At 61.2% G+C, this 22,418-nt stretch overlaps 1 protein-coding gene across 3 annotated transcripts in view; it reads right to left on the bottom strand.

The window, feature by feature from the left end:
- GNAO1 (G protein subunit alpha o1) overlaps positions 1-22,418 on the bottom strand; it is a 170,728-nt gene that overhangs the window by 3,158 nt on the left and 145,152 nt on the right. For 2 of the 3 annotated variants that reach the window (XM_082366983.1, XM_082366984.1), the window contains exons 5-7: positions 18,536-18,664; positions 16,532-16,661; positions 2,494-2,647 (exon numbers count right to left, since the gene is read on the bottom strand). In XM_082366983.1, coding sequence (XP_082223109.1) covers positions 2,494-2,647; positions 16,532-16,661; positions 18,536-18,664 — 413 coding nt within the window. Of the gene's footprint in view, positions 1-2,493; positions 2,648-5,748; positions 10,258-12,494; positions 12,649-16,531; positions 16,662-18,535; positions 18,665-22,418 lie in introns of those variants that run through there. The other variant, XM_082366985.1, reaches the window with a different exon arrangement.

Raw genomic sequence — 22,418 nt, 5'->3', positions numbered from 1 at the left:
TCGATCCTGGCCGGGGTCTGGTGGGGGTATCTGTGCATGATGTAAGGACAGTTTGCCCACCAGCTGCAACCCAAACCCTGTGGCTCTATCCTGTAGTTTTCAATTATCATAAAACGTGGACCAACACAGAATTGCCTTAAAGCCCATCCAAGTTAGGCGCCCCATTTCCTGCAGTGCCCCTGGGATCTGGCCGGCATGGAAATGACACGGTCTTATGCTGAGGGTGTGGGCCATGCTCCCTCCCCCCCCCACCCCCCTGCCTGCGCCATCCTCCAGCGGCTGGGTGTGAGCCACAGGGGGGCTGGGGCTTGGGTGCTGGAAGGCGTCTGCAGCCAGATAAGCAAGTGTGAGGGGTCAGGGCTACGGGGTGGGTGGGGACAGGGCAGAGAGCAGCTGTGACAGCCCACGGGGCAGAGCCTCCTCCACGCCACCGTTGGCTGGCCACCAACACAGTGAAGCCATCAAGTTAGTGGCAGCTCGCAGACTAGATACAACCCCACAGTGGACTCCATCAAGGAGCTTCTTGCCCAGAGGATGCCACGACGGCACCCACGGAGGTGAAAAGTGCCCAGGAGTAACTCTGGGGACGTCCAGTTCCCGCCTTCTCAGTGTCTGCTCAGTCAGCGCCCTTACACAGCCTGGCGGTCCCGCAGAGCTCCCCGTGGACGTCCAGACAGCCACCTGCACGCCCCAGCCCCTCCAGCCTGTTTTGTCCCCACAGGCCTAGGTACCCCCAGGGGCCACCTCACTGGTGACCATTTGTCATCCATCATGTTCTCTGAACTCAAACTGGATCCCTCTGGAGGCCCTGAAGAACTCAAATGTTTCCCAAATTCAGACCGACTTTCCCTGGGTGCATCCAGCGCGCCATACAACACGACAGTGAGACTGACCGCTCCTTGGGCCACGTCCCAAATCAGGCTCCAGTGGGGCCAGGTCCCTGGGGACAAGGAAGAGCCCTAGGCTCAGGCCGGCCCCCTGAGGTGGCACTGGCCTGAGAGGGCCTGCTGGAGCTTGCAGACTTCGCGCCCCATCCGGTCACCGCAACTTTATCTAAAGGCCCGAATTCGTCCTGAAGGGCCTCTGCTGAGGCTGGGAGGGGTGGCTGCCAAGAGGGGCTACAGCCCGGCTCCACCCACAGGCAGGGCCCTCCCCGGCCTGTCCCGTGCCCACCTGGACTTGCTCCGCCCCACCCTGCAGAGGGCGCCTCCTCCACGGCCAATCCCCCTTGCTTGGTTTCCATCCTCTGGATGGTACTAGGGCAGTGATGGCAGCTATGGTGCAGACCTGGCACCAGGCACAGTTCTCTCCGTTCATTCCCCCACCCCCAGCCCCGCAAGCGGTGGGCATCATTATCTGCTGCGGTGCCCGGATGACAAACAAGGCACAGGCGATTAACTTGTCCAAAGTTGCAGAGTCTGGGTGCAGAAGCTGCTTTAGCCTGCCTGCCTGCACCATGCTCCTGACGCCTGTCCGCCCCGAGAGCCTGCCCTGTCTCCCTCTCTGCACCCTGGGGAGGGCAGGAAGCTGGCAGATTCACACAGTGGAGACAGGCCGCGCTCAGAACAAGCCAATGCGCCCTCCACACCCAAGTGTGAGGGCAGACTCCCCCCCCCCCCACCCAGGAGTGGAGGAGGGCGGAGGGGCCAGCATCCATCTCTTCTGGAATCTGGCTGGGTTTGGGGACCCATGTCGCCCTGGGAGCTAAGCCTAAGCCCTGATCTTTCGCTGGGGCTGTCAGGGAGTGGGTTCCTGACTGAGCCCACCTGTGATACATTCTCTACTGCCATGCCCCAGGGGCCTCTAGAAGCTTCCCAGTCCCCAGAGCGACAAAGGCTGGGCTCCGGCCGCCCGTCAGCGCTGCCCTAGCCTTCAGCAGCAGCCCAGAGCCGGGCCACCCTACACAGCCAGCCTCTGTCAGCTGCCAGAGACAGCTTCCTCTGGGGGGGTGGGACACACTCCCCTGGAGCCAGAAGGAGAGGAAAAGCCCCGGAGAAGGCGGAAGAGAGGCAAGTGGAGATGGAGAAGGCCTGCAGGAAGTAGGGGTGGTTTGACTGGGGGAAAAGCGCAGGGGCAGAGAAGAGCGGGAAAGAGCAGGCGGGATGGGGGTGGAGGTGGGGAGAGCAGGCCCAACGGCGTGGGGCAGGGGAACTGCTCTGCTGGCAGGGGCAGGGCTACCGAAGCAGGAGCACGGAAAGCAGGCGGGGCTGAGGCGGCCCGGGCAGGGGTTGAAGGGGGAGAGACCGGGGAGGCAGGGGACCAGGACGGAAGGAGAGGGGGAAGCTGTGGGCCTGTCCTGCCTTCTGATCCTGCCACGTCTCTCCGGAGTCGCCTGCTCACAACACACATGCGTCACGAGGGTCCATTTCCCACCACGCCCAGGGCAGCGCCCCGGGAGGGGCCAGACCTGGTCACCCCTCGCCTCTTCCTCTGCCCTCTGCCAGATGCCCGCAGGGGAGACACAGGTCCCTGGCAGGTCCGCGCGACACCTACCTGTGTACTCAGGAAAGCAGATGGTCAGAGGTGACTTCTTGATCTTCTCACCAAAGAGATCTTTCTTGTTGAGGAAGAGAATGATGGAGGTATCGATGAAGAACTTGTTGTTACAGATGGAGTCGAAGAGCATGAGAGACTCGTGCATGCGGTTCTGCAGCCCCAGGCGGGGAGGGAGAGAGCCAGACAGACAGCGAGAGGGACAGACACGGAGACAGGGAAAGAGAAGACGGAAGTTAGGCTTGAGAGGGAAGAACTGGGCTACTCGGCAGCTCAGGCAGGGCTCCTGGGCCCCCACGGCTCCTCAGCTCCTCGGAAGGCTGACAGAACGTTCTCGCACAGCATGGAGCTTCGCATTTCCAGTGTTCAGAACAACCTACACCCCTGTCTCAGGGCCGGTAGCAGAGACTGGACTGGGAACCAACCCGTGCTCCCTGGGTGAGGCTGAGGACGGGGTGACTGAGCTCTCCCGTCTGCAGTCTCCAGCCACGGGAAGGTCTCCGTGTGCGTGCGTGTGCGTGCGTGCGTGCGCGTGCGTTGGCGGGGGTGGGGGTTGCTGGACGGGAGCCTGAGAGCCGGGCTTTGGCCCTTCCTGTCCAGACCTGTCCTGTTGGGCCTAACCTGTGGGTCGGGGTGTCCTCTGGGAGTGGTGAGGGCCTGTAGGCCCTTCCTGAGGGGAAGTCACGCCAGGCTCCTGCAGGCATCCTCAGGGGCTGCCACCTGCGGAGACGCTCCTGCCCAGGCTGCCTGCAGGAGTGCCTGGGGCTCTGGCCGTACCCCCTCGGGCTGGGTCAAACTCAACCACGTCTGGTCACGCGAGGAGCTTTAAGCACCGCAGACGTGGAGAACTGCTTTGCGCACAGGAGTTCATTTAGCAAATGAGTGAACACAATGGGCACTCCAAATCAAGCAGGATCCCAGGGGACAGCCCTCTGTCCGGGGCAAGGACAGACTTATCCTACTGTGGGATGCCAGGCACATGAACTTGGGCAGTCTGTTTCTTGGCAGTTTGTTCTCTGTGTACAAACCCATTTCTGCACAGGAAGGTGGCTCCCTCGTGATATAGCTCTCTGGGGGAAGGGAGAGCCGTTCATTTCCCCCAAGAACCCCGTCCTGGCCCTGGAAACTTGTCTGCCCCAAACCTATCTCCATGGGTCTGCAGCCCAAGTTCAGGAGTAATTCCAGGCTACACCCTCCCTCTGAAGTAAGAAGACTGAAGCAAATCATAGGAGAGAGCAGAGCACTGGTGTGGGCATCACTGGGCGTTAATCACTGAGACGGACGAGCAAGCAGTGGCGCAGAGTAAACTGGTTTCCGACATCTCCCTCCAGCTGAGTGGGAGCGGGAAGAAGATGAAGTGACCATCACCCATCACCAAGCCCCACTCTGCCAGCTCTTCCCCTGCCTTGTCATTTAACCTCATCGATCCTTAGGGGACAGTGAGAGGTGACATGGCTGGGATGGGGAAGAGCAGAGACCTGCGCCCGGCTCTGGGCCAGACCAGAGCTTCTGCAATGCAATTGGTCTCTCCAGCCAGAGTGAGGAGCCTGTGGGCTTTAGAATAAATGATCAGAGAGTCATGGCCAGCTCCGCGCGCCTTCTGTCATCTCTTCCATGACTGTGTAGTCATACTGGTGACCTGGAAAGGGTATTGGTGCCAAACCCTTGTCCTTATGGTCAAGGCCAGTTGGTGGAGGGGGCAGTCTAGGTTCTCGGCTGCCCCTCAGGAGCCCCTAGACAACCGCACGGATTTACGACACCCTCTGGGACCTGTAGTAAATGGCATCGTCCTCTCACTCTGCCGCACATGTTCAGCAAACTCCTATGATCTTATTACCCTCCTAGCCTCAACCAGTCAATTTCATTCTCAGTCCCCGCAATTTCTGCCGGTCAGTCACTGCATAGTCACACTCAGGGAGGCATGAGACACTTCTGCCCGGTGCCGTCTCAATGGAGGCTGTTCAGAAAAGGGCAGGCGGAGGTTTCCTGGGAGGCCAGGTGGATCCACACGCAGGGGGGTGGGGGCTGGGAACGCCCAGGGTCCCCGAGCCACCAGGGAGCAGAGGAGAGCCAAGGATTCAATAGGAAAAGCCCCACCACCACACGACACCACCTCGTCCTATCGCTGCTCAACCAACAGCTGGAAGGCCTCAGCCAGAGGCAAGATCCCAACTCACTGCCCAACTATCTCGACTTGATCTAGACGTTGGGGGACACGGTGGGGACATATGCCCAGGGCACTCCCAGGACCAGAAGGGGCCACCAGGGAGATCCGAGCTTAGAGTGCGGACTGTGCCCATTTGGCATGTTCGCTGAGCTGAAGGTCTGGAGGCCGCCAAGCTTAGGTCCGAAGGAAAAATCCAGGCCAGCTGCCTGGGCTCCAGAGTTCCACTCGGCTAAGGCTCGGCCCCTCCACGCCCCAGGGCTGCAGAGCGGGCACTCTTCCCACCAATACCAGCTGGATCTGTGTGCAAGGCCCTCCGTGGGGCAGCTACGGGGCTGTAGGAACGACCGGCACAGTCTCCTGCTCTCCGAGAGCTCACAGTCTAGTTGGGGAGAGAAAATGCACACACGTGAAAAAGTCCCGGTTCCGAGCAAGCGAGCGAGCGGCACAGAGCAGGGGAGGGGCCGGGGAGGCAGCGACGCTCCCCAGTCAGACCTGGTCCCGTGGGGAGGGCATCGGAGTGAGCCTGGAAGGAGGGGCCGAGCCTGGAGATGCAGGGAGGGCAGTGGGGAGGGGAGCCACTGCAGGGAGGGGAGGCGCCGGCACCGAGAACCCCTCCACACCCCACAGGCCTCACTGCCATCCCTGCAAACACACTGGAACCCATCACCAAGGAGCCAAGAGCCCAGCGTGTCCTTCCAAGCTTCCCCGGAGAACACGGATGCGAGAACACATTCACAAGAGGAGATGTCAGCATGTGAGAAAAGAGAAGGGAGCCAGGGAACACAGCCAGGCGACAGCACCCACCCCTGGGGTTGTCACCTCCCTGTCTCTCCCAGTCTCCAGTAGAGCGTGGCCAGTGGCCTCGCTGCCGCCACCGGAGCAGGGGCATGGCCGGCACCAAGCACGTGGGACGGGACAGACCAACCTCTGCCCTCACGACAATCCCGGTCACCTGGAATCCTGCCCCAGCACGCTGTGCCCCTCTGCCAGGCCCCTCTGCCAGGCGGCCCGCGGTCCGGCCCCAGGACACGTCGTGCAGGGGGCGCCGGTGGAAGCAACTTGGGCACTGACGCAACACACCACACTCATGCTAGAAAAAGCTGGCACTTTTTATTAACGGTGGGTGACTAATAAATACATTACGGCAGCCAATAAATTACAATGACTAGAGATTTATTAAACCAACGAGTCACTCTTCTTACAAAATTACAGTTAATATGGGGTGGGTGGTGCTGGGGTTGGGAAATGGGACCACGGCACCTAAGAGGGGTTTGCTAAGGAAGGAGAGGGGCGCCCAAGCCCACCTCTGCCGGGGACGGGGAGGGGAGGAGGCATGGGCACAGAGGACGCAGGGACTAAGACAGAGAGGACCAGGAGGTGAAGGGCCCGGCTGCTCAGGGAGGCCGCAGGGACGGGGCCGGGGCCGGGGGGCGGGGGAGGAAAGGATGGGCCACAGGAGGGGTGGTGCCTCCGAGCGGCTGGCTCTGCCGGGGACGGGCTGTGGGTTCACGCTGGTGCTCTGGGCGCCCTGGGCCTGGATGGGCCTTCTTTCTGTTTCTGCCCTGAGCAGGCCCTCCCTTGATGGGGGCCTTCATCTGGTTGGGGGTGCAGCCTGTCTGGAGCCCGCAAAGGAAGGCCCCACTTGGCTCCTGGGAAAGAGGGCTGAGGACTCACCTCGCTGGGGGCGGGCGGTGGCGGGCAGCAGCTCACACCCGGGCCCTGATCCTGGTCTGGATGCTGTGTCCTGTCTCACTGCTCTGGGCCGCTGGACCCTCCGCTCTGTAGGCTTGTGGGTTGACAAGGGGGCGCTGTCTGGAGGGTGCTGGCTTTTGGCACCCAAGACTGAATCTCTGATGGCCACAGAGCTGGAGCCTCAAGCCTCAGTTCCTGAAAACTGCCAGGTTGTGCCCAAAGGCTTCCGGAAGGCTCAGGGAAGGACAGAGGCTGCCCGAAGAGGCCTTGTGCACCAGACTTCTCAAAAAGGGGGCTGGGCAGGACACTACCTGGTCTGGAGGGAAGAGGCTGAGGCCTGGACTGTGGTGGATTTACTCACCAAGAGGGCTGAAGAGTGTACTAGGTCAAGCCAAGGGAAGAGGGGAAGGAGCCAGGAATGATGCAGGCCAGAGAGGAGAACCTGCAGAGTCAACCAGGGGGCAGAGACTGTCACAGGGTTAGGTGGAAGCAGTGGGATATTCTCTCCCCTTGCAGGACTCACCCTGGCAGAGGTAAGCTAGGTGAGCCGACTCCTGCGTGTTCTGTGTTGGGGGTTTAAGGACCCTGGTCATGGGGGCTCTGGGTAGGGAGGGCAGGGGTGCCTCCAGCTCCCATCAGTGGGGCGGAGCTGGACTTGGGGGAGAGACTGGGAGGAGAGCTGCCTCCTGACACCAGATCGGGTGCTGGCCTTCTGCCTGGGCTGCGCCCACCGCCCCATGGTAGGAGCATGTGGCCATGGGTCCTCAGGTTCTGCTGGGACCAGAGAGGAGAGAAAGGGCCAGGGCACCAGGCATCTAGGGCTCCATGCAAGGGGGCCACAGAACCAGAATGTCAGAACTGTTGGTGCGCTGTCTGCTCAGGGCTGGAGCAGACCCTGCACCCTCCTCAGGCCAGAGTCCACAGGCTCCACAGAGCCCTTCCTTGGGCCTCGGGCACTGCCCCCTCCAGGCAGGCCGGAGAGCCTTGGGGGCCTCTCTCAGTTCTTGGTGGGAAGGCCAAAACCTGGCTCTTGTGAGGGCAACTGGTGCAGGGCACAGAACCTGCCCACAGGAATCTAGATGGCAGGCATAAGTTTCACGGGTCTGGTAAAGGCGCCCCTCCTAGAGATCAGTTTCCCTTTGCCCTGATAAACTAGAGGCATGCAGAGTTGAAGCATGGCCTCTTTGGGGCACACATGGGGCCACTGTGGATAAGAGAATCACCCACTTCCGGTCACTCATAACATCTCCCCCACACCCACACCCACACCCACGACGGAGCCAAAACTCATCTGTCCCCTCAGTCATTCCTCCCCATGGTGGAGCCACCTGTGACGAAGTGGATGGGAGACGCAGGGGACAGGGAAGGAATTTCACCCTGGATACCTGCTCCTTGGAGGCTTCGACTAGACAGCCAAGGACCCCCTGGGCAGGCCGGGGTCAGAGGGCAAGAGTAGCATAAGCAGCTGAGCAGGGCAGAGCATCTGAGAGAGAAAAGGCAGCCCGGGGCACGGAGGGGCAGGAAGGCCCCAAGCACCCCGCTCCCCAGCCTCCTAACACGGCAGACAGGATGGGCTACGGCCCGGGGCCCTCAGCCTGGCTGCTGCCCTGGGCCCGGAGAGCAGGTGACCCCCACCTCCAGGACAATGGCCTTAGAGGTGGGGCTTGGCCAGTATACCCTTCTGAGCAGCTGCTTTTGGGTCTGGGGTCACAGGGCAGAGTTAGGGGCACAGCTGCCCACACCCAGGGTGGTGCTGCCAGGAAGTAACTGCTACGCCTTCAGTGTCGGGCAACATGGCCTGACTGGCCCTGGCTGCCCGTGCAGGACACTGAGGCTGTCGGCTCCAGGGGCCTGTCCTCTGCCACGACCCAGCACCCGGTACGAGGCGCAGCACACAACGAGGCAAGCAAAACCGAAATGGAGCTGGGCTGCCGGGGTGGCTCCTACAGCCTGGCTGCCCGGTGATTTCCCATGAGGCCAGCGGCACCAGCAAGCCAGCCAGGCGGGGACGGGGCTCACCCCAGCGGCACCCACCCCTGCAGGCATTTGGCACTAGGGAAGGTGCCCTGGGTCTCCCGTGCACTACCCAGAGCTCTGGGTCTGTTGGAAACAAGAAGCCCAGAGCTCCAGGCTGCGGGGCAGTCAGGGGCTGCGCTCGGAGGGCAGGGGTCCTGCCTGGCCCGGGACTGAGCAGAGCCCAGCGCGGGTGCTGGAGGAGCAGAGGGCTTGAGGAGGGAGCCAGAGGCCCCTGAGGGGCGGCCCCTCTCCTCCTGTGGGCACATCTGGCTCCCCAGGCAAAGCTGCCATCCAAGCACACAGGGTCTGCCTGGGGTGTTGGCTGGTGGCATCCGCCAACGGGAGGCGCCCAGGAGAGAAAGAGGTGTGTTCGTTGTCCAAGGTCAGCCAGGGCCTGGGTCACCAGGAGGAGTCACCCCACCCTTTTCTCCTCAGGGATCTCTACAGCAAAGCCCCTCCAAGGGGTCTCGGGACTCTCTGTCCGGGGAGGGGGCTGGGGGTGTGTGTGTGTGTGAGCCAGGCTGCGCCCCTCACAGCACACACAGTATGATGGGCACGTCCGTCTGCCCTCCTCTGCCCCTGGGGGCTGGCGGGACCCCAAGGGCTGTGGACAAACTCTCCGATTTCTTCACCAAGACAGAAGGAAGCTGGGACACTGGCTACAGGGGCCGTGCCCACACCTCCCCTGGGTCTCCTCAACTACAGAACCTCCAGTCCCCTGGCCCCCTGCTGCCCCAGCTGGTTTGCGTTGGATTCGCCATGAATTTGGGAAGAAAAAGCATGTCTGCTCACACTCCAGAGCGGCCGCCCAAGCCCCGGGTGATGGGAGAAGTAGATAAGCCACCCTGGGGCCTGCAAAGACCGGGTGGGAGGCTCCCATCCCAGTCAACGCAAGAGTCACTTCCCCTGGCCTCCCCTCCCCCACCGCCTCTTCCCCACCTCCGTCCAGGCACCACGGGACTCAACCCCGCCGACCATCTACCACGTGCCTTTGCAAGAAGTCGGTCTCAGAAGCATTTCCAGACCTGTGAGGAGTTGGGGTGGGGGTTCCCAGGAGGGCACTGGGGAGCCCCAGAGGTGTGAAGGGAGGGAGGCCCAGAGAAGGAAGGACTGGCGTCCAGGGCTGAGGTCCAGGGGGAGGAGGAGGGAGACACCTGCCGAGGCCTGAGCCCCCGGACCCACATGTGGTTGGTGGCCTGGTCCCACCCTGGCCTTTGGTGACGGAGCTGCCCTCGACCAGAGAGACCCCAAGAAAAGCTGAGCAGCGGCTCCCACTGCCCCCGCTCCGGCCAGCACGCTGCCCCACCACCTGCACAACTTCAGAAGACAGGAGGGGACCCTGGGACCTCAAGCGTGAACCACCGCGTGCAGAGCGTGCCCATTCTGGCCCGGACGGCGGCTTGGCCCCCGTACGCCTCTCCCCCGGGGAGACACCCAGCGATGGTGCGGAGGCCAGCGAGCCGTCTGTCTCGGCAGGTGTGGGCACTCGGCACCCCCGCCAGCCCCGTTACCACGTGTTCTGGTGTCTGGGGTCGGGGAGGCCGTGGAGGGCGCCTCCTCTTCCCCGCTCAGTGCCAGCCGCTGGTGCTCCCTTGTCCAGGGCAGGGAGTGGTCCGGGAGGTGGCGGAGCTCTGGTTCCAGGGCAGGGGTGGGGTGGCAGGCTGGGCAGGGTGGTGGGCAGCTGGGTGGCAAGGCCAGGGCTCAGTAGAGGCCACAGCCCCGAAGGTTTTTGGCGATGATGACGTCCGTCACGGCGTCAAAGACAAACTGGATGTTGTTGGTGTCAGTGGCACAGGTGATGTGGGTGTAGATCTCCTTGTGGGCCGACTTGTTCTTGCTCTCATACTGCGCCTGGATATGAGCCACGGCTTCCGTGAAGGTGTTGGGGCCTACGGGAGAGACCAGGTCAGGAGCTGGTGAGGCGAGGCCCCCACCTGGGTGCCGGTCAGGCCACGGGCTGGGGAGCGGACACCGAGGGCCTCTCAGTGACAACCCTGCAGGAGAAAGCTGACGACAGCTCAGCTCGATCAACAGTGGGTCATGAAACCAAGTCCGTGGTCCACATCCAGTTTAAAACCAATGAAGGAAACGAGAGAGCAAACCTCACCGGGCCTCACCTGTGCTAAGGGTGAACACTGTTTCATGGAACTCCTATTTCTTTTTATAGATGCATGTACGGGCTCCTGATGCAAACATTCTCTCTTCCTGTGGGTCCTGCCCAAAGAAATCTGAACCAGCCCTCACACAGGTGCAGAAGTCTGCGCCAGCCCCTGCAGGCTGTCCTCTCCTGGCTGTGACTCCTCGCAGTGGGCAGGGACGCCACCTCCCTTGGCTGTTGCTGGGCAAGGTGGGTGGAAACTGTGCTGCACCTGGGAGCCTCCTAGGCCTCCTTCCTCTCATCGCCCCACCCTCCTTCCTTCCCCCTTCCTCCTTCTCATGTTCACCATCCAGGGATTCAGAACTGTCTGGCTTGCTGCCTTCCTTGCCGCCACATCACTCTGTCCCTGGTGAGCCCAGCGAGAGGCGTTTCCAGGAGAGCAGCTGCTGTTTAGGGAGGAACAGAACAGGACTCCTGGCTTTGCCCTGAAGCCTCCACAGGCTCTAGGAACCCTGGCCCAGGCCCAGGCAGGGCTGTCACAACCCACTGAGGGAGGGAGGGGGGGGGCTGGACTTCAGAGCCACAGTGCCGCACTGGGGTGGCTGCTTTGCAGGCTGGAAGCCCAGGGGTGGCACGCCTGCGGGGGCGGGACGGACCCAGCCCCTCGGCACATGGGCACAGGCCACCAGGCCTGGCCTTGAGGGTCTACCTAAATCTGGGCCGGAGGTGAGGGAGAGGGTCCCTGGGACCTCGTCAGCACCAAACGGCCTTGGTGACTGACTCACCTTGCTTCTTTCTGCTGCACCATGGGCCACAGCCCAGGTCACCTAGGGCGGGATCCACAGACCCCCAATTTAGATACAGCTAAAAGGAGGCTGACTGGCGGGTGTGAGGGGTGCTGAGCCCGGCCCACCTCTGGCTGCCTGCTGCTGGGGCCTGACCCACGGGCTAGGCAGCCTGATCTCGAGGAAGGGGAGAAAGAGTGAGCCGTGCTGCCTGTCTGGCTCCAAGCCATGGCCCCCACGTGCACTCTCGGGGAACTGGGGTTCAGCCCGGAGGCTTACTTAGCAGGCCCACCTTGTTGGGACTCTGTCTACCCTTGTGCTCTCCAGGCTGGGGGGCTGATCAGGCTGGGGATGCCCACTTTTGCTTCCACTCGCCTCTCTGACCAGGCCCTGGCCATCCTGAAGAGCCAGTGAGCCCGTGGGCTATTCCAGGCACCCTGCTGCTCCATGGGGGCTCTGGCCAGGCTGCCCACCCACCCACAGTCAGGTAAACCCACGGAAACATTAACAGAGGTGGCCTCCGTCATCCTCAGCAACCTCCGCAGGGAGGCCCTGGTCTCTCCTGCTCGTGAAGCTCTCTCACGTTCAATAGGCCATTTGAATCATATAACTACCCGTATGGGGGTGCTGTCACGATACTTTTTACAATCACAGTCATAAGAGCAATAGCAAATGTTTAGTGAGCAGTTACTATGCACCACCTGCCATGCTAAGCCCTCCATGCTTCTTAGCTCACTTTGTCCTCTGGCAACTCTGGGAGGGAGGGTGGATAATCACAGTGATTGTTCCCATCTCACAGACATGGAAATGGAGGCTCCGAGAGGTTATGTAACCTGCTGTGAGTGGCAGAGTGGGGGCACGAACCTTGGGCTGTCTGACTCGAAGCCCCGATCTTCAACCCCATCATCATCTTGGTATTGCCATTTTACTGATAAGCTCTATTTACAGATGGCCAAGCTGAGGTCCAGAGGTTGCTGAGATCACACAGCTCGTAAGTGGCAGAGCCGGGATTCCAGCCCTGCTTCCCCTGACCAGGATGCCCCAGCTGGCTGCCCCAGCCCCTCGCAACAGCACCTTGTGGGGAAGGGAGGGGGCCCGCCTTCGGTTTTGTGTTGGATTCTCCAGGGCAGAATCTGGTGTGTCCGCAGAGCATGGTGAAGGGGGACTGAGCTCCCTCAGGAGCTGGTGTGGCCTGAGCGGCTGCGTGGTCCCTGCGGTCCCCGTGGGGAGTGGCAGTCTCTACCTGTGTACTCAGGAAAGCAGATGGTTAGCGGGGACTTCTTGATCTTCTCTTCGAATATGTCCTTCTTGTTAAGAAACAGGATGATGGACGTGTCCGTGAACCACTTGTTGTTGCAGATGCTGTCGAAGAGCTTCAGCGATTCGTGCATGCGGTTCTGCAACAGAGTGGAGAGGCAAGTGAGGGCTGGCGGTGCCCGGGGCCCTGACCCACCGCGGCCAGTGACAAAGCGGGACAAGCGAAGGGAAGGTCCACCAACACGGCTGAAGGCACCATCAGGGACAGAGACAGGAGGATCCACAGGACAAGGACATGGTCCCTGCTGCATTCCACACGCAGGTGGGGGGTGGAGCAGGGCGCAGGCTGGGGAACGCTGCCCGCCCACTGAAGAGGGCTGACCCGGGCTGGGGCAGCGAGGTCACTGGAGGGACTCTAGCCCGTGGAGAGGACATGCACCATGCACGCGGGGGCAGGGGCCGCACCACCATCCACACGTCCACACGGGACCTCGGGCATGCAGATTTCTCTACCGGGGTCTCATTTGGTTTCGCCAGCAGGGGTGGGAGGTTGCACGCATTCAGTTGGGAAACATTAACCGAGGACCAAGAGATCCTCGAATTAATCCAGAGTTGGAAGCAGACACCAGGGGGACAGCGTCGGGGGAGTGATCTTGCTGTGGCCTTGGTGTGGTTGGAGGCTGGGTGGGTTGGCTAGGCCGTGGGGCGGCTCTGGGTGAGCTGCTTATCGAGGCTGGTTTCCCAGCAGAGGGGCCAGAAGAACCCCAAGATGAAAGCCAGCAAAACAGATGAAAACAGAAAGGAAAATAAAAACCCAGCAAAAAACATGAGAGAAAGAAAGAGAAAAAAAAAAAGCAAAAAACAAAATTGGTTCAACCGGTCTCGGGCCAGGAAGTCAAAGTCAGTCCCTCCGGAGGCCCCCGTGCAGGCTCCGGAGGCCACGGCCACCCTGGGGCTGTGGACTGCGTGGCTGGAGATGGAAGGCGAGGGTGGGGAGAACCAGCCTAAGCCGAGTGGCTGGTGAGGAGTGTGGAACGCGGGAGTGGGGGGCAGGCTTCACAGCAAAGTCACCCGGCGGTGCCCTGGGAACCTGCTGCTTTCAACTCTTAGCTGATGGTATCAACTGGAAGGAGGCGCTTCATACCTGCCCGACTTGGAGGGTCTCTCAGAATCTGCTCATGGTTTTGGCCTTGGTTTGGCAAGTTAAGGCCCTGCAGGTGGCGGTGACGGCACTGGCGCTGAGAGGTTGTGGCAGGTGAGGCCCGGGGCCGCTGGGGTCCGGGCCGCAGTGGGCAGGGTGGTCGGCCGGTGGGCGGGCAGCCACTAGCCCCACGGGTCCTGGCTGAGCTCCAGGAGCCTCCAGACACCTTTCTCTCAGGCAGCCCCAATTTTCGCCCCAGGCTTGGGAGGGAGGGGCAGGGCCGACCGGAGAGGAAGGTGGAGGACCAGGGACTGGTCAGCAGGGTGGAGCTCTTGCCTCGCGGGGACAGGGAGTCCTCGTCCCATAGCTTGTCCTTGAGCCGTGTGCCTGGACAGAGCCGTCCCACAGCTGCCGTCTGCTGAGCGGAGAGTCCTGAGGGCAGGCACTCTTGCAGCTCCGAGCCTGCTGGTCCTCACAGCCGCCCAGAGGCTGCTCTGCCCGGGGCTTCATTTTACAGAGGAGCAGGCGGAGCGGCTGCCACGCTCACCGGCGGCAGGGGGCGGGGCTAGACCCCGGGCCACATCCGCCCGGACCCCCAGCTGCCCAACGCTGCCGCCTGGCCCTGGACTCACAGGCGTTTTGCTCAGCTCTACGGCGCTGTTCTTGCTGTCACCGTGGCAATGAGCCGCCTTTGTGGGCTCTTGTTAAGTGGTAAAGCCAACTGCCGTGCCCTGGAGGGGCTGCTGCTCTTTCCTGGGTGGACGGAGCCCCAGGAACAGCCTGCTCCTGGCTGTGGCCCCACGTGCTGTTGCTTCCCCAAGGTCCTCTGCTCCAGCCCTTGTGAAGAAGGGCGGGGAAATGGGGGAGAAGGAGGGAGGTGGGAGAGAGACAGTAAAGGCAGGAAGGCGAGAAGGAAGGTGCCCCAGGACGGGCCCTGCTCTGGAGCGAGGGCTGCCTAGGCAAGCAGACCAGAGAGGCCATCCGAGCGTGAGGCTTGGCACCTGTCCGTGTTTACTGGAGACCCGAGGGCCATGGAGCTTGGGACCCCGTGGCTGCCAGACCCGCCCAGACGTCCCTCTGCTCTGCCTTGTGCTCCAGAGGTGAGTGCGAGCCTCTGCCCAGGGCTGATGGGCCTGGGACTCGGGATTGAGCTGAGCGGGTCCCCGGAGAGAGGCCTGGGGCCCTCGACACCCCAGTGTTTCAGTTTATTTGAAACCCACAGCAGGATCAGCTTTTTGCTCACTGCACCAGCCCTGCTTCCCACTCCCAGGCGCTGCAGGAAGAAAAGATGAGCCACCTGGATCTCAGACCACGTGAGTGGCCAAGTGAACCGTGAACAGTGGGTCCAAAAGGAGAGTCAACAACGGACCAGTGAGAGAAGTGCCGGGGCAGTCCCTGCATGCGGGTGCCTTGTGGGGGCAGCAGGAGCCAACCTTTGGGGCTTTGGGGTGGTCAGTGGGTCCAGGTCTGGTGATCTTAGACGCCACAGCCAGCTGAGGCCACTGAGAATGATTATGGCGTTACCAGAAAGAGCTGCACAGCTGGGGCCCCAGAGACTCGCCCTGGAACAAGGCAGGGCTTGGGGAGCTTTGCTGATGCCTAACTCAGGAGTGTACCTGGGACTGAAGGAGAAAGGGCAAGGGGGACAAGCCAGCACGTGGCGCGAGTCCGGATCACCCACCCGGCCAGCGGCCCTGGCCCCAATCTTCCCACAGCCTCATCGCTGCATAAGTCCCGCAGGACGGCGGCTCCTCCTCCCCACAGCACTGCACCCCAAAGCTCAGCAGATGTTCGCAGCAGTCCCGAGGGACCAGCAGGCAGGACTGACGAGGAGACAGGCCCAGAGAGAAGACAGGCCTTGCTCAAGGCCCACCGTGACGAGCCTAGCCCCAAACCCTCAGTGCCAGGGCTCTGTGCCTGCTTCACACAGCAGGAGCTAATGATCGCCAAAGGTGTGACCCCACAGCCCAGGAGCCCTACCGCGGCAGGTGTTTGTCTCCGGAGAACCCGTGGTGCGCCGGGCCACTGCTCTGAGGCTCTGCAGCAGGCCCACCTCTCCACGGGCAGCTCAGTGGGCCCCCAACTCAGCACAATCCCCAGTGACAATACAACCACCAGCTCGGCGCAGCTGTGCCAGAAACGGTTCCAAGTACTTCTCGCGGATTCTCACTCCATTGCCAAGGCCCCACCAGGCAGGTACTATGGTTACACCCCTTTGACAGCAGACAGTAACCGAGGCAAAGAGGGTGCTGCCTGAATTCAGCAGCAAACCAGGCCCAGGCCCAGTCCAGGCCCAGAGAAAGGCCGCGCCCTCTCCAGGTGAGGGCCCCCCTCTGAAGCCAGCCTGGCAGTTCTCTGAGGCCCCAGACTGAAGACGCATTGACGGGAGGTGGGAACCTGGGCTGGCATCCTCCAGGGGAGGGGCCCGCGCCCTTGCTGTCACTCGCCCACATGCCATGTCCCGTTGCCCTTCCGGCTGCCAGCCCCGTCCACTTCTCAGGGAGGGCTGTGAGGGCTAAGAACCGCTATTTCTGTCTTACGTACATTCTTGCTCGACTGCACCCTGATTTTGTTTAGGATTTGCTTAATTTGGTTCTGGCCTGACGGCCTCTGTGACTCTGTTGAATTTATTAAAGAGGCACGTACTGCCCGAGACCCAGAGTCTGCAGAGATGTTTATCACCAGTCTGCATGCAGCCTCTGAGCAGGGCGGCCTGTGGCTGCCTTTGCTGCATCGGCATCACGAGGCGTCTGCCCGGCAACGAAGTCAGAAGAGAGAGCCCGGGCACGGCCTGGCCGACAACGGAATCCCTGGCCACCGCAGCCAGCCCCACCCGAGAGCTGCCTTGGGCCACTGAGGCCAGGCGGCCCAGGGCCACTCACCGTGGTCTCATCTTCGTGGAGCACCTGGTCATAGCCGCTGAGCGCGACGCAGAAGATGATGGCCGTGACGTCCTCGAAGCAGTGAATCCACTTCTTGCGTTCAGATCGTTGGCCCCCGACGTCGAACAGCCTGCAGGGGAGACAGGGAAGCTGCACGTGGTGGGCGGTGGGGCCCCGGCCGGTGTGTGGACGCTGGTCAAGCAGGCGGCGTGGGGGAGGGGGCTGTACCCGCAACGAGCCTCCCAAGGAGCCTCGCTCCGGGCGCTGAGGCCCGACTGCCGCGTCCCCGGGGCAGGGTGTCTATCACTGCTTCTGCCCCACGACTGGGCTGTGCTCCCACACCGAGACTCGAAGACCTGCCCTTGCATCTCAGGACTTTTACTAACGCCTCTGCGAAGTCCTCCTCTCAGGGTAACACGCACATCCTGTCCCTGGCTTTCTGAGCGTGTCTGTTCACGTCTGTGGGCTGTGAAAACTCCAGAGCAGCCCAGGAGGGAGGGAGGCGGGCAGGGGTCGTCACCTGCTACGTGGAGGGACAGTGAGGCCCCAAGGGGTTAAGTGCCCAGGGTCCTGGCAGGAGTTGGTGTGGTAGAGATGGGGTGGGACCCAGGTCTGTCTGCAGACAAAGCCTCTGCTCTGTGCCTCCCCTCCCTTTCCCTCTCTCAGACACCATCCCCCAGGGGGCAGGAGGGCCGTGGGGGGAGACTGTGGCAGGTGCGGCTTGGTTCCTGGAAGGAAGAGGTCAACCTCACACCTAACGCCCTGAATGAAGGTCCACTGCCTCCTAGGCCCGGGAGGTCTGCTGGCACACAGCTACCGGGGTGGGCTGGGCCCTGACCTCCCGACAGAGGAGAGTAACCGTAGGCAGAGCCCAGAGTGGGCCTGGAACAAGGAAACAGGCCTTGTACTCGTCCCATCACTGCCTCCCTTGGATCCCGCTTCCCCATCTGAAATGCTGGGCATAGGCTGATGGTCTCTGCGGCCCCTCCACAGCACTTATGCTCTGACTCTGCAGGCCGGGCAGCCCCGAGCCCAGCCCCGCACCCTCTGCCCCCGAGGGCTGAGGCGGGAGAGACTGGAGAGAGTAGGGGGCAAGAGGCACCTTGTGGGGCCTCAGTGCCCATCACTACGCTCCCCAGGTTCAGGGGAGGCCTAGAGGCCCGTGTGCCCAGTGAGGCTCGTGCGGCCCTGCGGAGATAGAGACAGAACTTCAGCGCCCTCTGTCTCAGTGGGAGTGGGCAGGGGCTGGGCCGTGGGCTGGCCAGGGGTCCTGGAGTCCAGCCCTCCCAAGGCGGGCAGGGGGCCAAGAAGAGGCCTTACACAGGCCACTCCTCCTGTTCCACCTGACACCTGGAAACCACGCATGGGAGGCAGGTAGGGGCAGGACAGCGGCTCCCAGGCCTCAGTGCATGGAGGCTGCCCCAGGTGGCGCCACAACCCTCCAGCAGGGCCTGTTCTGAGGCGCTCAGACCCCTGGACTTGAGCTGTGTTCTGTGCTTGGGGGACAGCCTTACTCCTCCCAGGCCTCGGTTTCCCCAAGTGTACCCGGAGAGAGTGGGTCAGCTGATCTCCAAACCCTCTCCAGCTCTGAGATGACATGGGTCCTGGGGTTGCACACATGTCGCTTGGGTTCACCCACCTTACTCCCCACCCCTCTCACAAGGTGGCCTCCAAGGGGCCACCTAGGTGATCCCCCCTCCTCCTCCTCAGAAATCACCCAAGGACAGGACTCCCCTCCTTTGTTCGCTTAAATCTTCCCTGTTCCTCAGAGCCCCACTCCAGGACCCCTCTTCCAGGAAGCCTCCCCACTCACCCCAGCCCCCGAACTTGGTGCAAGAGAGGCACACACACAGGCCCCTTCTCGTTTCTAACTGCCTGTCCCAACTTGAACGCTCCCTGAGGCAGGGCGACATCTGGGTGCTCCAGACGAGGGGAGGCCGAGAGGCAGGCTTTGCCCATCTCTTGGCACCCTCGCCAGGGCTCGGGAGCCTCCCTGGGCCTCACCTGAAGTGGAGGTTCTTGAATGTGAAGTGGGTTTCTACGATGCCAGTGGTTTTGACCCTGGTTCGGAGGATGTCCTGCTCGGTGGGCTGGTAGTCGGCAGCCCCGATCCGATCCAGGCTGTCCAGGTAGCTGGGGATGGCAACACACAGGGGACCATAGACCAGGTGCTGGGCACCGCCTTCCCCGAGAGCCAGTCCTGACCTGTGAAATGATGGCACCACCCCGTCCAGGGCCAGGTGTGGGGAAGCAGCTGAGGAAGAGAAGCTCACGTCCCGGCCGCATGCGCTCAGAGCCTCTGGCTCAGACCGAGGGCTACGCGCACGGTTCCAGGCACACTGACAAGGCTGAATCTTTAAATGAGACTAACATGTTTATAATAGTGTTTGTCGTTTCTTCATCTTAAAATAATAATGGGCAACAGTTAGGTTCTAGTCTTTATATGCATCATCATGTTTCATCCTTAATTTCCTGAGTTAAATGCACTATTTCATAGATTAGAAAACTTAGGTTTTCTAATGAAGGTGAGTGCCTCGCCCAGCTGTGAGCCAGGGATTGGGATTCCACCTCTTAACAGTTCCCTATGGGGCTTCCCAGAGGCCCTCGGAACCTCCGCCTGCCTCTTCCATGCTCCTTAGGGTTTATCAAGGGGGCCATCGCATCGCCCCATATGGTGCTCCTGGAAGGGAGGCTCAGAGGTCACACAGCCAGGCAGGGGCGGGGCCTTGCTGGGACCCAGGTCTTTGGCCTCAGAGCCCCTCCCACACCACCACTTGCTCTGTAGACAGACCAGGCCTCTGCACTTCGCCCGCTCAGGCCACGCACTGGGAAGGGCTTTAGGGGTCGGTATGGGTTAGGTTTGAACCCTAAGCCAGCTTGGGATCCAGGAAACCAGGAAGGAGGGAGCTCGCAGGCTGGCAGGAAGATTCAATGACCCACAGAGCCAGCGGGGCTACCCATCCCTGTGCGGGGAGAGCCCCACACACAGCCCACGGGAAGCAGCCCTGAGGGCCTGAGTCATGGCACGACGTGGGGTCTCAGGCTGCGCGTGGAGGGGCTGTGCTTTATTGGCACCTGCCCTGGGACCCGCTGGGGGCTGGGAAGGGTAGATGCCTTCACCGAGGAGGGTGTCCCTTGGTAAACCAATAACCCAGGCTGCCTCAAATCCTTGTGAGAATTCTCCCTAAGGAAATAAAGCCGACGGTGTGTTCCCAGGCTCAGGGAAGGCAAGCTTGGAGCCACACTCTTAGAAAGAGGACACTGCTGGGACTCGAGCCCGGGTCTGCCTGACTCCAAAGCCCGTGCTCTTAAACTGGCCTCCAGGCCTCCTCTCCCCTGTGGAAGGAGAGAGGCTGAGGCAGCAGAGCAGACCTGAAAGCTCTGGCTGCTGCAGTCTCCTCTCCAGGCCCGTGGGCGTCTGGGCAGTCTCTGACTTCAGCCTGGAGGGCCCCTCCCAGCCCTTCCCAATCCTCCCAAACCCTCTGTGCATGCCCCTCCCCACGCTCCCACTGCCTCTGCTTAGAAGCTGTGTTGGTTTCAAATCGAGCCTCCTCCTGTCGTCTCCAGCTGGAGACCAGGGCTGGGAGCCTCTGGTCTTGGCCTCCATCCCAGCTGGGGAACCCTCCTTTAGACAGACAACCTGGCCCTCTGTCCCTCGGTGCTGGCTGAGCCTCACGCAGGGAGGTGGCCACGGGGGGGTAGGGTGAGCACAGTGGACTGTGCACCTGCTGTGTGTCCTGTCTGCCGACTGTCCTGGGTGCTGGGGGGGCATAGGCCCCACCTCCCCGGAGCCTGTGTTCCTCTGTGTGTGTGTGTGTGTGTCTGTGTATGAGGTAAATAACAGATGAGTAAGCTGTACAACATGTCAGGACGTGATAAGTGTCAGGAGGAAAGAATCAGGCTATCAGTAAGTGGGGAGGCTGGCTGGGGGCAGCTATTTGATATCAGGTGGCTGGGGAAGGCTTGTCGAGCAGGATGACATTCGAGTGGAGACTGAGGAGGTGAGGGGATGAGCCTCACGCCCCAGCAGCAGGACCAGGGGGCACAGAGGCCACGCCCTCAGTGGAGGAGGAGCCCAGGCTGCAGGTGCTGGACGGGAGGTGGTGCGGAGGGAGGTGATGGGGAGGCTGAACACGGGGCAGGAGCAGGTAGCAGTGAGACTGGAGGGGGTGATGGAGGTGAGGGGGACACAGCACATAGGCCCCTGAGGTCACTGTAAGGACTTGGAATTTCACTCTGGAAGGCTCTGACCAGAAGAGCGTCGGAATAATGGCTCTGCGGCTTAAGGAGAGCAGATGGGGAAGGGGGGGGGGGGGCAGGGAGACCCGAGAGGAGGGAAGGAGAGGACGCTTTGCCAGCCAGCGCTGACCTTTAGTGGGAACCTCGCTCTGGGAAAAAATAATCCTACCAAACCACAGAACTACCTTTTACAGCCCCTGCTGGGATGTGCTCAGGTTTCTGGGTTTCCAGGACCTGTCTCAGAGCCATCATTCAGAAGGGAAAGGGGAGGGCCAGCCGTGTTCACCCGCCCCCGGCGCATGACACAGAGAGACCTGGGTGCCCTGTCTCCCCGAGAGCCCTGGAGCCTCGCCGGTAACATGAGAGGACGGGCCAGCTTGGGGCTGGAAGGGGACATGTGGTGACTGAGGCTCTGGGCCTTGGAGAGACACTCACACAGTCTAGGATGTGAGTGGTGCCCCCCGGAGCTGTGCCAGGCGACAGCCCTATTAGGCCTCTCCTTTCTGTCACAACAAATCTACGTTGAACTGTTTCACATTTCGGGCCTCAGCTCTTGTCAGAAGACGAGATATAGCAGCTGAAACTACAACAGCAAAGCAACACTGGACCAGAAAGTATTTAAGGTCCTTCTGAACCTGACTGCCTGTGGGTCCCGCCCTTGCCCTCCTCGGAGCCCCGTCCCAGAGATGACAGAGAGAGGAGGGCGGGTCTCCTCAGCTCAGCTGGGGGGCGTTGACAAGTACTGACTCAAGTCGTTCATTTCAAGTTATAAAGGTAACCACCAGAAGAACTAAAAATAATCCTGTAAAACTAGCAAAAAACTGGTGGTGGAAGTGGGGAAGAGCAAAGGAAGGAAGGAAGGTCTGACTCCCTCAGCTTTCACAGCTGGAGGTCGTTAAATACTATTTATAGTTGGAGGGTCAGGTTTTTCTGGACATCACTGGGACAAGTAAATGGAGATAGTTAACAGTGGGAGGGAAACAGGTCTGGGAGGAGGATTCACTATCAATTTTATACCTTTCTGTATTGTTTAAAAATTTTTTTGCCATGGGTTCATATTATAATTAGTTAAGTGGTAACAATTTAAGTGGGGGTCACAATTTGATGCCCTGAGGAGCCCCTGAGGGTGGCGGGGGGATGGGAAGGGCCTGGACTTGGGCCGAGCAGTGGGCAGGGAGGGGGAGAGGAAGGGAGGGACTCTCTCCAGGCCTGAATGGCTGTGTGTTGAGGGGGAGACCTGGGTTGAGGTCTGTGACTTGAGTGTACACAGAGAGGTGTGGACTTGAACCTTTGGGCTCGCACCCCTGGCCCACCAAGGTGTCCTGGGGGCTCATCAGTGGCTGGGGCCTGGGTCGCTACCACCTGGGACTCATGGGACCCAGGCACCTGCCCCGTGGACAATCTAGGTGTGCAGAGATGGGAAGACAAGTCCCTGGTTTGTTAGCTGTCGTCACAGCCAATGGCAATGTCCCAGCATCCATTAGTGAGCGCTGTTTTCTTGGCGTTAGCCTCTGCTACATCAGCACCGTGGAGACCAGCATTTCTTAATCTTGGCGATACTGACATTTTGGGTCAGGTAATTCTTTGCTATGGAGGACTGTACAATGTGTCTGTAGGAAGTCAGCAGCATCCCTGGCCTCTACCCCAC

This window comes from Balaenoptera borealis, assembly GCF_965194805.1.
Source record: "Balaenoptera borealis genome assembly, chromosome: 19".
NCBI classification, from domain to species: Eukaryota; Metazoa; Chordata; class Mammalia; order Artiodactyla; family Balaenopteridae; genus Balaenoptera; species Balaenoptera borealis.
Note: the sequence above shows the minus strand (reverse complement) of the source record. Positions and strands in the feature narration are given on the sequence as shown.